This window comes from Martes martes, assembly GCF_963455335.1.
Source record: "Martes martes genome assembly, chromosome: 8".
Taxonomy (NCBI): domain Eukaryota; kingdom Metazoa; phylum Chordata; class Mammalia; order Carnivora; family Mustelidae; genus Martes; species Martes martes.
The window spans coordinates 9,048,361-9,066,779 of record NC_137895.1 but is presented as its reverse complement, the minus strand read 5'-3'; the positions used below and the strand labels follow the sequence as shown (position 1 = coordinate 9,066,779).

Here is an 18,419-nt window from a genome sequence, read left to right as displayed (position 1 = left end):
TCATGGCCAGCCATCGCTGAATCTGGAGGGCCGGGCCTGGGACTCTGGCATCGAAGTGTGCCCTAGCCTTGGTGCGCCACTTCCTTCGCTGGCTCTGTTTTTCCATGTGCATGGGAGCGCTCCTGGGGTTGCTGGAATCATCAGAGGAGACCGGAATGTGGACGTGCCCCCTGTGCTGAAGCCGGGAGCGGCAATGCAATTTTCAGAGCTTGCTGCCGAACGGAAACGTGGGGCCCCAGATCACAAATGATGAAGAATTTCAAGTGGGTGACAGCCGAGCATTAAACCCAGAGCAGGGCCCTTCTGAGTGTGGAGCCCTGGGTGGCCACGCTGGTCACACTCCCAAGAAGCCAGCCCTGGTGGCGTTCTCCCTCTGCTGTTGCTGGACTGTGTGTCTGTCCTGTCTGTTCTCTGGGCCTCAGTTTCTCCAGCTGCAAAGCAATGAGGTTGGTGTGTAAGGTCCCTGAGTTCTTACCTTTGTGAGGTGGTGGGGGAGGTCCCTGGGCTCACTGCCTCAGGGAAACCTGCCCGATTCCCTCCTGGCTTGCCCAGCTCCCTTGGTGTCCGGCTCCACAGTCCTCCAACGTCTCCTCTGTTAACGCCTGTCATCCTGGTGATGTCTGACTTGACAGCAACTTCCCTGTTTTCTCGCAAATTTTCTTGTCTTTGATGATGTAGTAAATATACAACCACAGTCTCATAAAAACAAAACAGAATCCAACTAATGTCACAGCTACATTCTAGGTAGGTCTTATTCTTCTCACTCTTCATGTCCCCAAACTGAACCTGTGTGGAATTGACCAGACTTGCCCCAGGACCCCTCCCTGGAAGTGGATTCTGACTCGGATGCATGGGGGGGCCCTCCGCTTGCTCCTAACCGTTGTGGCAGAGTGAGGGCGAGGGGCTATGGGCTGTCTGGGCTGTGTCCCCTTGTGGGGGCAGGTGGGCGCCAGGCAGTCCCAGCCACGTGCCACCCTTCTTCCTCCCCCAGAGCTCCTTGCTCGGCGCCGACATGGCTGAGAGCTCCCCGCCGCCCTCCTCCTCTGCCGCTGCCGCCCCAGCAGCCGAGCCCGGAGTCACAGAGCAGCCTGGGCCCCAGAGCCCACCTCCCTCCCCTCCAGGCCTGGAGGAGCCCCTGGATGGAGCTGATCCTGAAGTCCCTCACCCGGACCTGGCGCCCGTTGCCTTCTTCTGTCTGCGACAGACCACCAGCCCCCGGAACTGGTGCATCAAGATGGTGTGTAACCCATATCCTTTGCGTGGGGGGCAGGGGGCAAGCTGTTCCCTGAGTGAGCCCTGCCTGCCACACCGTCCTCTGGTTTGGAGGCCGTGGTGAGAGAGGTGGTGGCGGTCGAGCTCTGATGTGGGGTCTGGGGGAACATGGGGGCACGGAGAGCCGACTGATGAGGACCTGGTGTCCTGCTGATGTGAGTGTTCTGGAAGTTGTTGACGACTGTGGGGGTTGCCTCCTGCAGGATCCCGTCACGTGAGCAGGACATGGGCCGAGCCTGTCTCTGCTGCCGGACCCCAGCCACCCAGCACAAAGTCTGGCCATCCACGCATGCTCCCTCAGTGCTCGCTGGGCACATATTGGCCATGTCAGAGCTGAGCCTCCAGTAATGAGCGGTGTTGGGGAGGGGGTACATCAGGAGCAAAGGCCTGGGGAAGAGAGGAACCGAGGGCAGTTTGTTGTGGTTGGAGTGGAAGAGGGAGGGCCGGTGTGGGGCTGGAGGGGGAGAGGGAGGCTTGCGGGGCCACGTGAGGAGCTGGCCTGTGTTCTCAGGGAAGGCGACCAGGAGAAGTTTGCAGCTGGGATGTGATGTGCAGCCATCGGTGTTTTAGAAGGACCGACAGCTCAGTGCAGTGTGGAAATGGATCGTGGGCTGAGCTGAGGGCTGGGGGCTGGTGAGGAGGTGGCTTTGGGACCCAGACATGGTGGCCTCTGGGTTTGGGGGCTTTCCCAGAAGCACAGAGTCTCTGCCAGTGCTCAAGGCTACACAGGGTAGTGCCTGAGCCCGGCTCTGGACACCTGGGCTACCCGGGATGCTGGCTGGGGTGGCGAGGTGGCCCCCAGGAAGGCTGGGGGAGGCAACCATGTGGAGCCCAGGGTGCTGGTCTCCCTGCTGGGAAGGGGGCTGGGTGACGACCTTGGAAACCGGAGGGTCTCTGCTGGAATGGGTGGAGTGTGGGTCTGGGTGCCCTTAGCTGGGTGGAGGGCCAAAAGCCAGGTGTTCCTTCTGTAGGACGGCTGGTTAGAGGGTCTGTTCAATAACTCTGTTCACCCAGGTCTCCCCGGCATCAGTCCTGGAATTGTGGAGGACAGAGAAACGTAGCTAGCTGCCCCTCCCTGAGAAGCTGCCAGGAGTGGGGGGGCGCAGACACCATCCATGGGGACGGTTTTAGTACAGTATATTGGGGAAACCTTGGGAGACTGTAGCATGTGAGCTGGGAGGTGGGCAGGCCAGGAAAAGGGGGACCACAGGAGGTTTGAGGGAGAGAAAGGCTCACTGGAAGACCAGGGACTCAGTGGAACCACGTCATGGGTACCTTGCCTGCACGGGACTAGGATTGATTCTGGCTCCGACGTTTGGGGGCTGTGTGACCTTGGCAAAGTTACTTTACCTCTCTGAGCCTCATATGTCCAGACTGACAAGATCTGGGCTGGGCTGGAGCCTGAAGCATGGCTCAGATGGCCTTGGTCTGGGAGTGTGACTCAGCTTACTCTCTGACAGGCTCTGGCGTGTCTGGCTGGGCAGAAGCAGCCCTAGGCTGGTCCTGATGTCTTGGAAGCCCTTGGATAGAGAGCCGTCTAGGGTAGACTCCTGTCTACGGTAGAGTCCCATCTACCATAAACTAGATGTGTGACTTTGGGCAGCTCCTTCTCTCTGAGTCTCAGAGCCTCTACCTAAAAACAAGGGCCTGGATAAGGTGCCCTCACCCCTGACCTCAGGCACTGGGCCCTGGTCACTGAGCAGCCCATAGAGACCCTTCCAGTTTGCCACATTTCTGGTGTGTTGGGGAAACTGAGTCCCTGGGGTCCTCTGGCCTTAGTTCTCACCATCCCTCTGGGCTCCCCCCTCCAGCGCATGTGGGAGCCTGGGCTTGGGAGCAACCGTGGGGCTGGCCCCTGGAGGGGAGGGAAAGGGTTCTGCTCCTGGGCAGAGCTGGGCTTGGTCCTCCTCTGTCTCAGGGGGAGTCCTGCGTCCAAGCGTGTGGAAGCCGCCCAGGGGAGGAGGGCTGCCAAATTCAGCCCCAACACCGGGAGCCGCTCAGAGTGTGTTGGGCTCCCCGGACCCCGTGACAGAGGCTGGGGCGCAGGTCTCTGCCTGAACTGGCTGCCTCGCTTCCAAGATCCCTTCTAGACCAGAGATCCAGTGACTCCGGAGTGGAGCGGCTTCGAAAGTCAGGTCTGGGTTTCTCAGCCTAGAAGCTTTTGGGATTGAGTCTCAGGGTTCAGAGTTTTGATGTAAGGCTAACTGACAATCAAATTCCAAGTCTCTGTGATTCACAGCCTGTAAAGCTCGGTGTTTCAAAGAGGGCGTGAATCCAGGATCTGGCGGCCGCGATGGTATGTGTGTGGAAGTCCAGGGACCCGAGATTCTAGGATCTGTGAATAAAATGGTTCAGCGTTCGAATTCCATAGCCTGAGTCGGGCCCGTGGGAGAGAGGCCAAGGCAGGTTTCTGCAAATGCAGGCCCAGGTGACCTTGGCTGGTGTCAGCAGGGGCCCCGGATCAGAGACTTGACTGTGGGTACGCTCAGGCCCAGCTTTAGAGTCTTGCTGTGTGTGTGTGTGTGGGGGGGTGTCTTTGATCAGGTGCCGAGGGCTCTAGAATTCTTCCCTGGCCAGAAACCTCCCTTCCCCAACCTCCTCCATGGGAGGGAGGTCTGGGAAGGGGCAGTGCTCAAGCGAGTGCTCCTCCGTGGGGACACGGCTGGCATGTGGGGTGTGACAGTATGACAGTGTGGTCCAAACTGTGTTACATATTACATATTTGGTGTTCTCGGTCCCTAAATCTTAGAAGGTAGTGGCCCCTGATCTCTGTGGCAACCACAAATGACCTTTCTCATCTCTAGACTCTGCACCATTCCGCTTCCCATCAAGAGCCCAAAGGCATGGTGGACGTGTTGGCATCTGAGTCAGACTTGTGGGAGCAACTCTCAGGCCCAGCAGGCCCAGGGCTGGGGCTGGGCAGGATGGCAGGGTCTGCTCAGAAGGACTGTCCCGAGTGCTCGACTTCCTGGGGCATGAGGAGCCCTGGCTCGGAGCCACTTGTCCTTTGAAACCTGGTGCTCCCTGACTCGGCTCCTCACCCAGCCCGGAGCTCAACCCCGTGTCACCACCCGACTCCCCAACTCACCAGAGAGCTAGAAGAGGCTGCCCAGAACAAGCGGGGCTGGGGAGCTGGGAGGGAGGTCCGCACCACCTCCGGCCGGGCCTGGGCCTTGAGCAACGCACCGCCAGCCAAGGCTTCAGCTGGCAAGTCTCCGGGTCTGAAATGTCAGGGGACCGGTCGTGCAGTTTGACTCATGGGTAGGTGGCAAGTGGAAAATGCTGGGGCCCTGAGTCAGGCAGACCCAGGGGCTCATTCTGCTTTGTATTTGCTGTGTGATCATGGGCCAAGTTTTTTTTTTTTTTTTTAAGATTTTATTTATCTATTTGAGAAGAAAACAGAGAGGAGAAAAAGCGTATGAGAAGCGGGGAGGATCAGAGGGAGAGGGAGAGGGAGAAGCAGACTCCCCGATGAGCAGGGAACCCGATGTAGGGCTTGATCCCAGGATCCCAAGATCATGACCTGAGCCGAAGGCGGACACTTCCCCGTCTGAGCCACCAAGGCGCCCCCACGGGCCAGTTGTTTAAATCTCTCAGAGTCCCGTTCTCTTTGCTGTCAAATGGAGGTGGTAGTACCCCCCTCTCAGGAGGGCAGTGAAGACCAAGCAGCACACAGGGCGAGTGTGGACATGGGGTTCTGTAGATAGAGACCCCTGCGGTTCTCACACCTGCGCTCATGGGTGAACGGGGCCTCACGGATAACCGAGCCAACGCTCTGCTCTGGGAGATGCAATGAGACGGTAGGCATCAGGCCTTTAGAGAGTACATAACGCCCCCAGAGGACATTGTTTCCAGGGAAAATCAGATTCGATCTCCGTTACTTAGGGAAACCTGCGCCAGTTACGCTGCCGGTCGTCACGCCCCCATCCATGCGCACGTTGTTGCCAGGCGGCCGCAGCACGACCCATCGGCCGGAAACCTACCTATTTTCTCCCCTGGCTTCGATGCGGGAGCCTTTCTGGGGAGCCAGTGCGGCTGCGTGGGGGAGAAGGGCCCATGCTGGGCTGTCTGTGCCCTGGTTTTCCCGGCTCTGTAATGGACAATTACAGGTGATTGGAGATAACGACTTGGAAGCAGCCCGCAGTGCATCGGGCCCAGGGGAGGGGCTCGGGGTGACGATAAGGGCTGACACTCCTGGTGCTCAGCGCTCTGCTACCTTGACACCTGTAGCCCCCCCCTCCCCTGGGGCTGTCCCAGCCCCATTGCACCCACAGGAAAGCTGAGGCTCCGAGAGGCTGACTGATTTGTACCCCCGCGTCGCACAGCCAGGGTGTAGTAGAGCTGGGATGAAAGCCTCGATTCCTCTGAATCCCCAGCTTCAGCTTGTATCCAGGACACTGCGGACACCTGCCGAGTCTGGAGAAGTGCCACGCTCCACCCAGGGCGGGGAGATTTGCTCCACTGTTCCAGGAGGCCGTGGGGAGGGTCTCCCTGGGTTTCAGCATCTACATCGGACAGCCACCTCTGCGGCCCGCCTGGGGCCATCCCCCGAGGGGCGTGCAGCCCCTTCCCTTTGGGCTTGCTCCTCCAGGGCTGCTGCCTCCCCCGCGCCAGCCAGTGGGGAGCCAGCACTTATGCGGCGGGGAGAAGCAGCCACGCATGGAGGGAAGCCAGTGGGCTGTGAAGGCGGCCTCTCTGCTGGGCATGGCTGGGAGGAAGGAGACGCCAGCTGCCAGCGACCTTGGATAGGTCACTACCACCCCACCCCCTGACCCTCGGTCTCCCCGTCTGCTGGATGGGAGAGTTGGCCAATGAGGTTGGGAAGGGGCTGGTGGGGGACCCACTTCTGGCCCTCCTCGGAGTCATGTCAGTGGTGTCTTCGGGAAAGTCCCCCGGGCGCCGTGTTCCTTGTGGGTGGGCTCCCTTGCTCCATGCTTGTGGCTGTGGTCCTTGCTCTCATTTGTCCCTCTGGGCCCCTTCTGTCTGCTTCTGGTCCCCTACCTGGCTCCGGCCCTCTGCTTCCTCTTGCTCTGAGGTCCAGCTGGCCAATACCCCAGCCGTGCAGACCCTCTGACCTTGCCGGTCACCGGGGCCCACGGTCTCATCATAGCTCAAGCCTTGTGCTATTCAGTCTGGGGGATCAGCATGTTTGTTGGAGGTGAATGGGCCCTCGTTCATCTCTCAGCCATTCATGAGATCATTTGACCTGATCATTCGACAGCTATGACCATTTTGTGCAAGGGAAGGTGACTCTGACTCCCCGGGAGAGACATCCGTCGGAAGCCCCTCCAGAGAAGGCTCCTGTCGGGTGGTGATGAGGACTGATGAAGGCCCGGGGCACTGGCGGGGCCTGGAGATGGGGGTCCAGGTGCTGGTGTTGGTGCCTTGGGGGTGGTGTTGGGAGAGCGCTTTGGTGACCGCAGGGACTGTGGCTTGTGTGAGTGTGAGCGCAGACCTGCTCCTGGCTTCTCGGCCAAGAGGCCTTTGCCATTGCTGAGCCTCTGTTTGCTCATCTGAGAGGTGGGGACACAGCAACGACTGGTGGAAAGTGTCAGGGGTCAAGTGACAATTCCCTGGGCCAGCGCTGGCTGGGCTCCTAGGAGGGTTAAGTGGCGAGTGGCAGCTGTGGGCACACTGGGGCCAATGGGGGAGCTGTGGGGAGCCACCAAGGGTCCTGAAGGTGGCAGCAGCAGGGCCCCCAGTCTTTGATGATGGTTTGAGAAGCCCGTGGGCCAGGCTGCTTCTGGGGGAGGGAGGGCATGAAGGGTGGGCAGTGGGAGGAGAAGAAATCCTGGGGAGCCCCAGATGGATTGGAGGAGAAAAGGGGGTGTCGACTGCAGGAAGAAGACCCCCTCCCATCACCCTGTTATGCCCGATGCAATCACTTGGGCCACCCCACATCTCTAGACCTGCTCCCTCTCAGTCTTACCGCACCAGACAGGGCATCTGGCCCCCCAGATCAAGGCCTCTAGGACCTTTCCGAGGGTCTTTATCAGGAAGCCCTGCCTTAATCTAACCTCCACCCTTCCTGGGCTGAGCCCATCCCTGTGGCTGGGCTGTTTGGAACATCTGAGTTTTTCCATCTCCTTCTGTCTAAATGCACGGCTCCTGGATCTCACCTCAAATGCCTACTGACGAGGTGGGGTGCCCTCCCTCCCCAGCACAGTGAAGAGAGCACCCGGGAGCCTGGAGCTGTGCAACATGGGCGGTCTCCTCTGCCTTGGACCCCGTCTCCCCCCGCCTCCACCCTCCCCCGCAGGGGCTCCTGGGGCCCCCTTCGTGGAAGGAGTTTGTCACCCACAGAGTGCTGCGTGCCCAGGAGGGGCTGTTGTCTCCCTCCCTGCCTGCCTCCTTTCATTTGTTTACTCATTCTTTCCTCACTCAGAAACCTCCCATGGCTCCTTGTCACCCCCAGAATAGTCTCACTTGGCCTGGATTTGGGTCCCTCTATGGTTCCCGCAAACCGCACCCCCCCCCCCGGCTGTCCTCCAGCCACCTTCCTGCACTTTCCCTTCATGCTTTCTGTTCTGAAGCCCAAACAAGTGCTGATGTTTCTGGACATGCCCTCCTCCCCTGCCTTGGCTTCTGCTGGGTCTGCCCCCGCCCCCCGGAAGCCCTCTCCCCGCCTCCATGGCTACAAATCACCCCCCCCCCCCCGGTCCCCCAGGCCCAGCTGCCTGACCCCCACCTTCAGGGAGTGATCCTGGATCCCAGCTTCTTCCTCTCTTGACCCTGTGGCTCTTTATCTTACAACTTTCTTCCTGCTTCAGGGGACTTGTCCGTGGTTGGCTTTGTCTCCTCTATCCAGCTGACGCCCCAGAGGGCGCGGCGCTGCGGCTCTCGCTGGACTGTGTGGCCCAACCTGGGCCCGGCACTGAGGGGTTCCTGCCTGGCTTTCCAGTTCATTCAGTACTTCCCCGCCTGCCTTGGCCTCTCAGGTTCTCTCAGCACCTCCTGTGAGCTGGCAGGGCTGGGACTTTGGTAACCCCCATTCTACAGCTGGGGAGACTGAGGCCCAGGAAGGGGGCATGCGTTGCCCAGGGGCCCACGTTGAGTCATCAGAAAGCCAGGGCAGACTGGAGCCTAGCATTCTAGACTCCGAGGGCTGTGCTGATGGCCTGCCTGTGGCTGGGGAAGGGCTTGGCTCCTTAGGGAAGAGAGTATCCCCTCCTCCTTCGGCCCGGGGCTAATGGGAATGCCCAGATGGGTGGCCAGTGTTGCTGGAAGAAACGACACATGTCGGGGAAATTGTCTGTTTCCCTCCATCTGGTGGAGAGATTTGTTTTTCTCAGAAGTCAAAGTCAGCATTGAGCCGTGCCCTAGGGAGGCTTCTCGGGGCCAGAGTGGCTGTTGCACTCTCAACAGGTCAGCAGGGTGGGCTGGACAGCCAGTTGGAGGAGTCTGGCTGGGCCAGAGAGGGCCTGATCCTTAGGGCAACCTCTGGTACCATCACATGGAGATTCCTGTGTAAAGAGAGCTGTAGGTGAAGAAGCTGCCTCTGATCCAGCCTGGGAAAATTGGCGAATCCTGCCTGGAGGAGGAGGCATTTGGCTTGGGTCTTGCTGCGTGAGTAGGTGTTTTGCAGAAGCACAGTGGCAGGATAGTGTTCCAGGCAGAGAGACTCGTAGAGAGAACAGTGAGTTTAGTGTGTCTGGAACAGGGTGAGGCACATGCCGGATAGCAGGTGTCGAATGCCAGTTGAGGGCTTGTTCTTGACCTTGGGGGCTGTGGGGAGCCATTGAAGGGTGTCCAGCAGAGATGGGATATGAGTAAATTCCTTTGTTAGAAATGGTCACTCCTGGAGCAGAATGGAGGATGCTTGAGGGAGAGAGAGGCCTGGAGACCAAGCTGTGGACTTCTGAAGCAAATATTGATTGGCGATTATTGACTGATTGATGGATTGAACAAGTGTTAACTGAAGGGCAGCTTCGGAAGCGTTTTGGCCACTATTCCACACTGGAGTGCAGGTGCCCACCGGCTGTTTAGCTGTGGTGGGTGGAGCCTTGGAATACCAGGCCTGGATCCTCAGTCGTGACCCTGAGGAGGCCCTAGCCTGGTGGGCGAGGCAAGGCCAGACCCACATCACACACCTGTGAAGCAAAGTCAGGTACAGGCTGGGTGGAGCGACCCTAATGGGGGGGGCGTGGCCACCAGGAGGATGGAGGGGTCAGTCTGTCCTGACTGGGGATGCCGCAGGAGCCTTCCGATGAAGAAGGAGGCCTCCAAGCCAGGGCAGCAGAGTGTCTGATGGGTGAGAGGTGGGGGGAGAGGGGACGGCATCCCCATTGAGGTAAGTGCCTTTTCAAGGGCCCTGGGGTCACCCAGGATGCTGGTAATAGTCTGGCGTGGGGGCTGGGAGAGGAGCGGGGTGGGAGCTGAGTAGGGAAGGACAGTTGGGGTCTGGATTTAGAGGACAAAGCCGGAGACTGCACCGGAAGGGCACTGGTGTTCGCTAAGCACCACCTGTGCGCGGGGAGCGTTCCATCATCCCGCAGCTCCGACAGCTCTAGGGAGGCCCAGAGTAGTGGAGCGCTTGTCCAGGGCCGCAGTGGCCGAGCGGGTCTTGGGCAGGAGCCCAGGGCGTGCGCAGCCCCGGGAGAGCTGACCGCAGGGCTGGTTGTAATTGATAGTGAGCCGGAGAGTTAGGAAGAGGGCCGTCTGGCTAATGAAGTGTCAGCCCCCTCCTGGGGCGTTTAAAACATGATTGGATTTTTATTCGTCCATCCTGCCCGGGCTTCGGCGTCTGTGTCAGAAGTCAGCTTTGACCTGCCAACCTCCCTCGGACCTCCTCGCCATCCTGTTGGGAGACAAACCGCCCTATTTGTTTCTCTCCGAGAGAAATCGATCCGTCTTTTTAATCAGCCAGAATGTCTCCCTGCTAATCTCTCTCCAGCTCTCCTGTGGGGCTGCCTTCCGCACTTCTGGCCCCGTCTACCCTGTAGAGCTGTGCTCTGGTCTCCTTCTTCTCTCCCCAAGTTCAGATCCTGATGTGGGTACTTCCTGCTGTGTGGTGCTGAGCACACAGCTCAACCTCTCTGGACGACAGTTTCTGTCCGACTGAGAAAGCAGCAGGAGAAGGCTTGGCTAACTGTGAGGGGCTGTAGGAATTCGAGGGTTTGGGCCAGGGCGGAGGTGAGGAGAGCGGGTGCCCAAGGTCTGCACCTGGATTCCCCCTAGAGAGTGGCAAGAGAGGCTCTCCACCGCACCCCTCCTTTGAATGAGGAGGTGATTGGGGATTGACTGTCCCCCAGGGTCTGGTCTGCGCTCCGCTAAGTGCAAGCTCGTGAGCTCAGGCAGATCACTCCTCCTCTCTGGGTGTCAGCTGTCTCATCTATAAAATTGTGGCGTGGGGGAAGTTAGGCTGTATCAGTGATTTTCACTTGGGATGATTTTGCCCCTAGATTTGGCCATGTCTGGAGGCATTCTTGGTTGTCACGACTTGGGGAGGGTGTTCTATTGGTTTCTAGTGGATAAAGCCCAAATATCCTACAATGCAGGGGACAGGGTCCCGTGACAAAGAATTATCACGTCCTAAATGTCAATAGTGTTGAGGCCCAAAACCCCTGGCCTAGGTGGTTTCTGGGATCTCTTGAAGTTCTGAAAGTGTGAGCACAGCATGGAGCCCATTGGGGCGAGGAGGGTGGGGACCAAGAGGGGGGATCTCGGAGGCAGGAAGAGGAGACAGTGCTTAGTCCCAACCTGAAGGTTTCCTGTGGTCAAATAAATTTGGGTTTGAACGCTGGAGCCGCCATTTATAAGAGCATCACGTTTTCAGCGCCTTCCCGTACACCTACGCGTCCATCTCCCCATTCGCCTGTCCGTCTCTCCGTCCGTCCGTCCATCCATCCATCCTTCCATCCATCTTTCCGTCTCTTCATCCATTCATATGCCCATCAGCCCATCATCCATCTACCTAATCTTTACATTCATGCATTCATTCCCCTCTCCCTGACCATGAACCCATTCATTCGTCCATAGACCCAAGGCCCCACCCCCACACTCCTATCTATCCATCTATCAACCCATCCACTCATCCGTCCATTCACTTGTGTGGCAGATACTGGTTGATCAACACACCTGCCCCAGTCTCCCCTCCACCCTGCCACCCACCTGTTCAATGTCCACTCAAACCCTCTTCTTATACATTGTCGACAAGGCTTTTTGTACCTGACTTGTTCTCCTCCCCTTCTAGACTGTGGGCTCCATGTTCCATTCATGCCTGTCTCATCTTTAGGCCATGGCCCTCAGCCCTGCACATAGTAGGTGTGCAGCGAAGCTTTCAGTGAAGTGCACCCTAGCAAGCGAGGTGGGAGGTGGAGGGTGTGTGGACAGTGGTGAGGCTGACCGAGAGAACTTACACAAGGGGCCTTCAGTGTCAAGCCAAGGAGTTTGGAAACTCTCCGGAGGGCAGTGGGGAGCCACGGAAGGCTTTTGGTTCTGGAGGAACTCTCTGGCTGTGATTCAGATCAGGGGTGAGGGAGAACAGCCTGCCTGGGGCCGTGGAGGTGCAGAATTGCATCTGGAGGGGAGAGATTTAGGTAGTGAAATGGCCAGGTTTCTGAGAGGCACAAGGGGATGAGGGGGAGGGAGCCTTTGGAGGGTTCTCCTCTGGACAACGTCCGGCATTGGTGGTGGTTGGGGGACATCATTCATTGGGGTTGGGAGAGCAGAAAACTTGGTGATCTGGGGACAATAGGACCTACTCCATTATGATGAATTTGAGGGTCTCAGAGACATCCTAGAGGTGTCTGTGTTGCTTGGCAGTGAGTGGGCCCGGGGCTGGAACGGATTTTTGAACCCGGTCAGCTTGCCAACCCTCATACTGGCAGAGTTGGGGCTGAGGGAGTAGGTGTGTGGTCAAGGAGAGGAGAGGGGAGACCAGAGGGTGGGGAGCATTTGAGGGACACAGCCAAGAAGTAGGAGGAAGACCTGCTTAGGTCCTTGTAGTGTCCTTGGGGCCCAAGAGGGAGAGTTTCTAGAATAAGGATCTTCACCCGGGGTTCTTGAACTTGGATGGGGACAGGTTGCACGTTTGTTTTCATGGGTGTCTGAGTGAAATCGAGCCTTTCTGTTGTGACGGAGGTAAGAGACTGTGGGGTGACTATGGGCAGTTCCTGGGACTCACTAGTGGCGACCGCCTGTCCCGCTGGGGTGGTTGTGGACTTCCTTGGGGCTCTAAGCTCGCACATATCAGACCAGCTGCTGGCTCTGGCTCTTTGTGTCGATAATGGATCTCGTGTGGTGCTCCATCACCAGTTTTGTTTTGTTTTTTTAATGTTTTGACAACGATTTTAACATAACTGGCTTCCTTCCTTTCTAATTCTAGGCATTAAAAAAATGTATGCATTGAAAACGTGATTGTGAGTAGGGGCTCGTGAACTTCCCTGGGGGTCTGGAAAAGCCTCAGAACTGCTTTTGCAGGAGAGTGGGCTGGTCGTGCCCAGGACTGCTGGCCAGATGGATGAAGAGGAGGGTGCCCGAAGGGCTGTGGCGTTCCGTGGGAGTGCCTATGTGGGGCGTGCCCGTGTATGGTCACTGGCAGGCAGGGGAGACGTGTGGTGGAGGACAGGCCCTCAGGAGACCGAGCAAGAATGTCCGTGTCTCCACCAAGTGTCTGCTTGTGTTTCTGGAGGGCAGGGACTGTGTCTTCTTCATGTGGGGTTCCCAGAGCCACGGTGGGCCAGACTGGGGGGGCGTGGTCTCGGTGGGGGGATGCAGAGTAAAGGGACAGGGAGTGATGGATGTTAAAAGGGAGAAGAGGGGGGCACAGGGTGGGAAAGGAGGCTGCAAATCCCTCCAGCACAGAAACCCCTCCTCAGGCTCCTTGATACCTCCAGGTGATGGGGACCTCACTCCTTTCTGAGGCTGCTGTGCTCATGGGCAGCTGTTCCAGGTAGAGCTCTGGGCACAGAGAGGGATGGATACCCTCTGCCCTGAGACAGCACAGCCTGGTTGGTGATGAGAAACCAGGACAGACCACATTCAGTTCGATAGCTGATATAATGGGGAGGGTGACATCCGACACATTGTGAGGGCTCGGGGGAGGCATCTGTACGCCCTGCCCAGGGCTCCAGGAGGGTTTCTGGTGGCACGCCTTCTTTGCAGGTGGGCTCTTGAGGCCGGGTCAGCCCCCAGACTGTGGGACCCTGGGCCCCAGCGGTCTGCCCCGCCCTCCCCTTTTCATCAGCGGGGGCTGAAGCCTCCTTGGCTGGAGTTCCCATCCCATGGACCGTCCGCCCTGGGTTTTCTTCCAAACTGGCAGCCCCTGTTCCCTCGCCTCCCCCACTCCGGCTGTCTGCACTGGGCACCGAGGCCCGCTGGGCATCTGGGAATCAGAGACTTTGGCCAAATTCAATGCGTTCTCAAATTAAGGGGCCTCTAAGAAGTGGGCTTGGGGGCAGGGAAGGAAGGGAGTTCTCAGTCCCTCATCTCAACCCTGTAAGTGTTCTCAGCCCACCAAGACTCTAGCATATAAGCAGAACCAGTCCAGCCCAGGCAGGGCTGTGTGTCACGTGGGGAGCTCCCCACTGCTGGAGGCATGTAAGTAGAGAGGTCTAGGACCATCTGCCCAGCAAGCCTGTCCACTTCATGCAGAAGCTTTTTGTCCCAGCTCAACCAGTGTGTGACCTTGGTCAAACATCTGGACCTTCATTTTTGTGTCTGTGAAGTGGGTGTAACAATGTTTGCCATGCCGAGCTCTCGAGGTTGCTATGGGCATGGGAGGAATGAATTTTCTTTCTTTTTTTTTTTTTTTTGGAGAGGTAGAGAGAGAGTCCCAAGCAGGCTCCATGCCCAATAAGGAGCCTGAAGTGGGGCTCAATCTCGCAACTTTGATATCATGACCCGAGCCGAAATCAAAGTTGGACGCTCGGCGACCCAACTACCCAGGCGCCCCAGGAGGAACGAATCCTTAAAGGAGATAGGACGGTGGAAGGTTCAAATCCGTCACTAGCTTTGGCCTCGGCAAATCAGTCGCTCTCTCCCGTGCAGGGTTGTGATGAAGGTTGACATGGCGATGGGGGTGCGGTCTGTGACAGCGACCACCCCGGCAGGTGCTTGTGTGGTTTTCATTGTTGCATTTTATTTTTCCTTATAGCAATTGCCTTTCATCATGTTTTGTTGTCCCTACTCCCCTTCTTTTTTTTTTTTTAAAAAAGGATTTTATTTATTCATTTGACAGGATCACAAATAGGCAGAGAGGCAGGCAGAGAGAGAGAGAGGAGGAAGCAGGCTCCCTGCTGAGCAGAGAGCCCCATGCGGGGCTCGATCCCAGGACCTTGGGATCATGACTGGAGCCGAAGGCAGAGGCTTTAACCCACTGAGCCTCCAAGGCGACCCCCCCACTCCCCTTTTTAAGTAGGCTCCACACCCAGCCTGGAGCCCCACTTGGGGCTCAAACTCATGCCCCTGAGATCAAGACCTGAACTGAGATCAAGGTTGGAAGCTTAGCTGTTGAGCCACCCAGGCACCCCTTTGTTGCTCTTTTTAATCTTCGTGTCCAGCTCAGGGCATTTTCCTAGAGCAATATACTCCAGTGACCGCACTCAGGCCAACGAGAACTTCTCCAAAAGATGGAGAGCGCCCCGGAAGCTCCCTCACGCCCCACCCTGGAAGGGCGCTCCCCCGACATCACCACTGCTCTGAGCTCCATCACTGCCGGGTTTGCTTTGCCTGATTTTCCACATGCTCTTTGCCCTTGTCCAGCTTCGGCTCCCCAGCATTAGGCCTGTGAGCTCCGTCTCTGCCGTTGTGCCTGTCGGTGGTTTGCTCTTTGTCATTGCTGGGGGATGTTCGTGGAACAGCCTCGGCACTGCTGACCCGTGGGGCTGCAGAATTTTTCCTGTGCATCGTAGGATGTCCTTCAACGTCTCTGGTCTCCACCCATTAGATGCCAGTGCCCTGCCTCCCCCTACTGGGGTGATCAAAAATGTCTCTAGACGTGGCCACCTGTCCCCCAGGGGTCAGAATCATCCCTGGTTGAAATTTGCTGCCCGACTCATTCTCCCGATGACGCATACTTGGGCCATTACGGATGCTGGGAGCATTCTGCCACAGGCCTTTGTGTGGACTTCTGTCAGAATTTCTCTGGGCTGCGCACCCAGGAGTGGCCCGGCTGGCTCCTAACAGGGGCCTCTGCATCACTTCAGTAGATGCCGGACAGCTTTCCAGAGTGGTTTTTGCTCATAAGACAGGTTAAATGAATCAATTCACGAATCTAGAGCATAGTTGTCATTCAGAATGGTAGCCACACACCGCAGCCGGGCCCTAGGACAAGGACGTGCTCCGGGGACCTGGAGGGCGGGTGTCAGCCTGGTTCATCTCAGAGCCTGGACGCACAGGCCAGGATACAGCAGGTGCTCCATGGAGGCCTGTGGACCCGGCCTTGGAGAAGCCGTCCTAAGAACTGGGATCTGGAACCTCAGGCCCCAGACTTTGAGGACCGGACACCTGAGCTCCTATCCTGGGACACGCTGAGGACCAGTAAGTGTAGGACCCCCATGTCAGCGCTGGCTCACCTTCCCTTTCTCTCTGGTCCAGGATGATGCCACTTCCAGCCTTTCCTTCCACTTGATTTATTTAGACAACTGAGGTGCACCCTGGGAAATGGATTAGATTTCAGATTTGACAAAAATAAAAACAAATTTGGCTGTCTCAGCCAAACCCAGCGCTCATGCCCCCACCCCCCCTCCCAGAGCCCTCCGAATTACAGAAACTGTGACTGTCATCTGGGCCTACGGGATGGAGGGTGGTGGTCACCATGGTAACCGTGCTGGCCTCCGGCTCTGGCTCCTGGAGAGGACACTGCCCCGAGGGGCCTGCTGGGGCATCAGGCACTGTCCCTCCAGCCGGTCACTCTTCTCCCCAGGAAGTGGCAGGTTTGAGGAGGCCTTTGGCCTGGTGGGCTTCCCAGGTGACCCTGTCTCTCCAGTTTTCAAGACAGCGGCTTGGACGTGGAGTGGAGTGATGTCTCTGGTCCAGCTGGACTTCTCACTGACTGGGGACCCTGAGACCAGCACCCTCCCCTTACAGGCTTGCCCTCCCAGTAGCCCTGCCTCCCAGCCATACATGTCATCCTTCCTGACTCCCAGCTCACCTGTGACCCTGGTCCAATCGGGAGGAGACGATGTGGGTGAGAATTAAAAAGCAAATATTCCACTGAGCACATGCCAGTCGAGGGCCTCTCGTGTTCCAGGCTCCGTGTCTGGGGGGGGAGCAGGGCAAAGGGCTGGGATTAGGATTAGGAGTCAGCGCGGTGGGGGGGGGGGCGGGGGAGCAGATTCAAATCCCGCCGCTGTCACATGACAGCTATGTGAGCTTCAATGGCTGTGGCAGGAGCCCTTGGAGCCACAGCTCCTTCTCAACTTCCTCCTCTGTAAGATGGGGATAATGGTAGCACTTGCCAGTTCTAGGGGACTTTGCTGAAGTTTCGGGGGGCAGCTCAGTGTTGCCTGGCCTGGACTGATTGATTCTTTTTAGAAGGCTGTTAGTGAAGATTCGGCCCTTGGGCGGCAGACACGGGTCCGAAAGGCTGTGATAGCCTCTCTTCTTCTTCACTCAAGGTCATACTAGGTAGTCAGCAGGCAGGGAGAGCAGGGGATTTCAGTCCTCTGATGGTGACTTGGCTTCCCCCCCACCGCCAAACCAAAGGATGGGAGACCCTGGCCCCTGTTATGGGAGAGTCTGACAAAGAGACGGCTTTCCCTGCCGCCCATCGCGTGACGAGCCCTGGGCCCGAGCCCACGGCTGCACAGGCTCTCTGTTCTGCGTCATGTGCTTGTTGGAGGGTTTAAATGAGATAGTGCGAGCTGTTTGATTGGAAGGTGCTTTGGCAAACAGACATTGCAGCGCACTTGAGAAATGTTTCATCATCACTGCTGACCCGGGGCCAGCACGCAGCAGACGCTCAGTATGTGCTCATTGATTCGCTGCTGGGCTCTGAGGGCCAGGGGAGGCGTGGCCAGCAGAGCAGGGGGAACAGGGTGGGGGCTGGCTGTAGGGGGGGCTGAGGCTTCTGTCAGGGCCGGGGGTGGGATGGTGGTGCCTCTGCAGCCCCCAAGAACCCTTCATTTCTTTCGAAGGGCTGCGAAGGATGAGTAGGAGTTTGCCCCCAGCCCGGGGGTGGGGGTCTGGGAAGGTTTTGTCCACCAAGGAAGCTTCGTTGGGTGGCCATTGATCTGTCCCCCCATCCCTGTTCCTCTGAGGTGCCTGCGGCTGTCCGTCTTGGGTCAAATTCCCTGGCTGAGCTGAGCAGGTGTGACACCTGCGAGCCTGGACCTTTGGGGAAAACATGGGGTTTTGGTGTCTGTCTGAAATCCAGCCCTGGCTCAGGAACCCCTGTGGGCAGGGGGTCTGTTGTCTGAGGGTCCCATTTGCTCCTGGCTCGCTGTGTTGCAAGGAAGGCTCTCTGTCCCTCAGTTTCCCATCTGCGCAGTCGGAGATTGGAGCAGTTCCTTCCTGCAGACCTTGGTGGGACTGTTCTGTGACGAGGTACTCTGGCAGGGGTGAGGGCCTGGCCAACGAAGCAGAGCAGGTGATGGGGTCCCCGCTGCACGGTCTCAGGCGCTAGGTGGTGGCTTTGAGCCTCTCTGTGAGAGGCAGCGGGAGCCATGGAAGGCTCTTGGCCCTCGTGGAGCCAGCACTCAAGTCTTGGCCTGCCCTGTTACCTAGAAATCCTGACTGCCCTCTTGGGTCCTCCGTCCTCCCTCAGATGGCCCCGGAACCTCGGAGTTGTGCCAGTGTTATGTTCCTCACTGCTTATGACTAATGGTGGAAACATGAGGCATGGGGCCAGGCCACGGACTTCCGTAGCCTGGAGACCTTGACTCCCTTTGACAGTCCTCCTTCCCCACGCTGCGGGGTCTGGTTCGGCTGCAAGGAGGGCTGGTGCCTTTGATCCCTGAGCCAGTGGGGAGCATGTCAGGAACCGTGGGCACTAATGCCAGCTCTGACCTGACTTCTGAACCTCCCAGGCTCTTGGAAAGGGCCCAGGCTCCGCCATCTGGGATTTCCCCGAGTGCCTCGGGGCAGGGCTGGGACTGTCCACTTCTGAATGTCTGAGCTGAGCAAGCTAGAGGTGAAACCACTCTGTCTGCCTCCTCGAGGGACTCTGTGCAGTGGGCGGCAATAGAGGCAGCACCACACAGTAG

The 18,419-nt window shown here is 57.9% G+C and overlaps 1 protein-coding gene across 1 annotated transcript in view; it reads left to right on the top strand.

The window, feature by feature from the left end:
* Positions 1 to 1,012: 1,012 nt before the first annotated feature.
* Positions 1,013 to 18,419, top strand: part of CACNA1I (calcium voltage-gated channel subunit alpha1 I) — a gene marked incomplete at both ends in the record, with an annotated part of 101,823 nt that continues 84,416 nt past the window's right edge. Inside the window, one exon of the mRNA XM_080811364.1 lies at positions 1,013 to 1,248. Coding sequence (XP_080667490.1) covers positions 1,013 to 1,248 — 236 coding nt within the window. The remainder of the gene's footprint in view (positions 1,249 to 18,419) is intronic.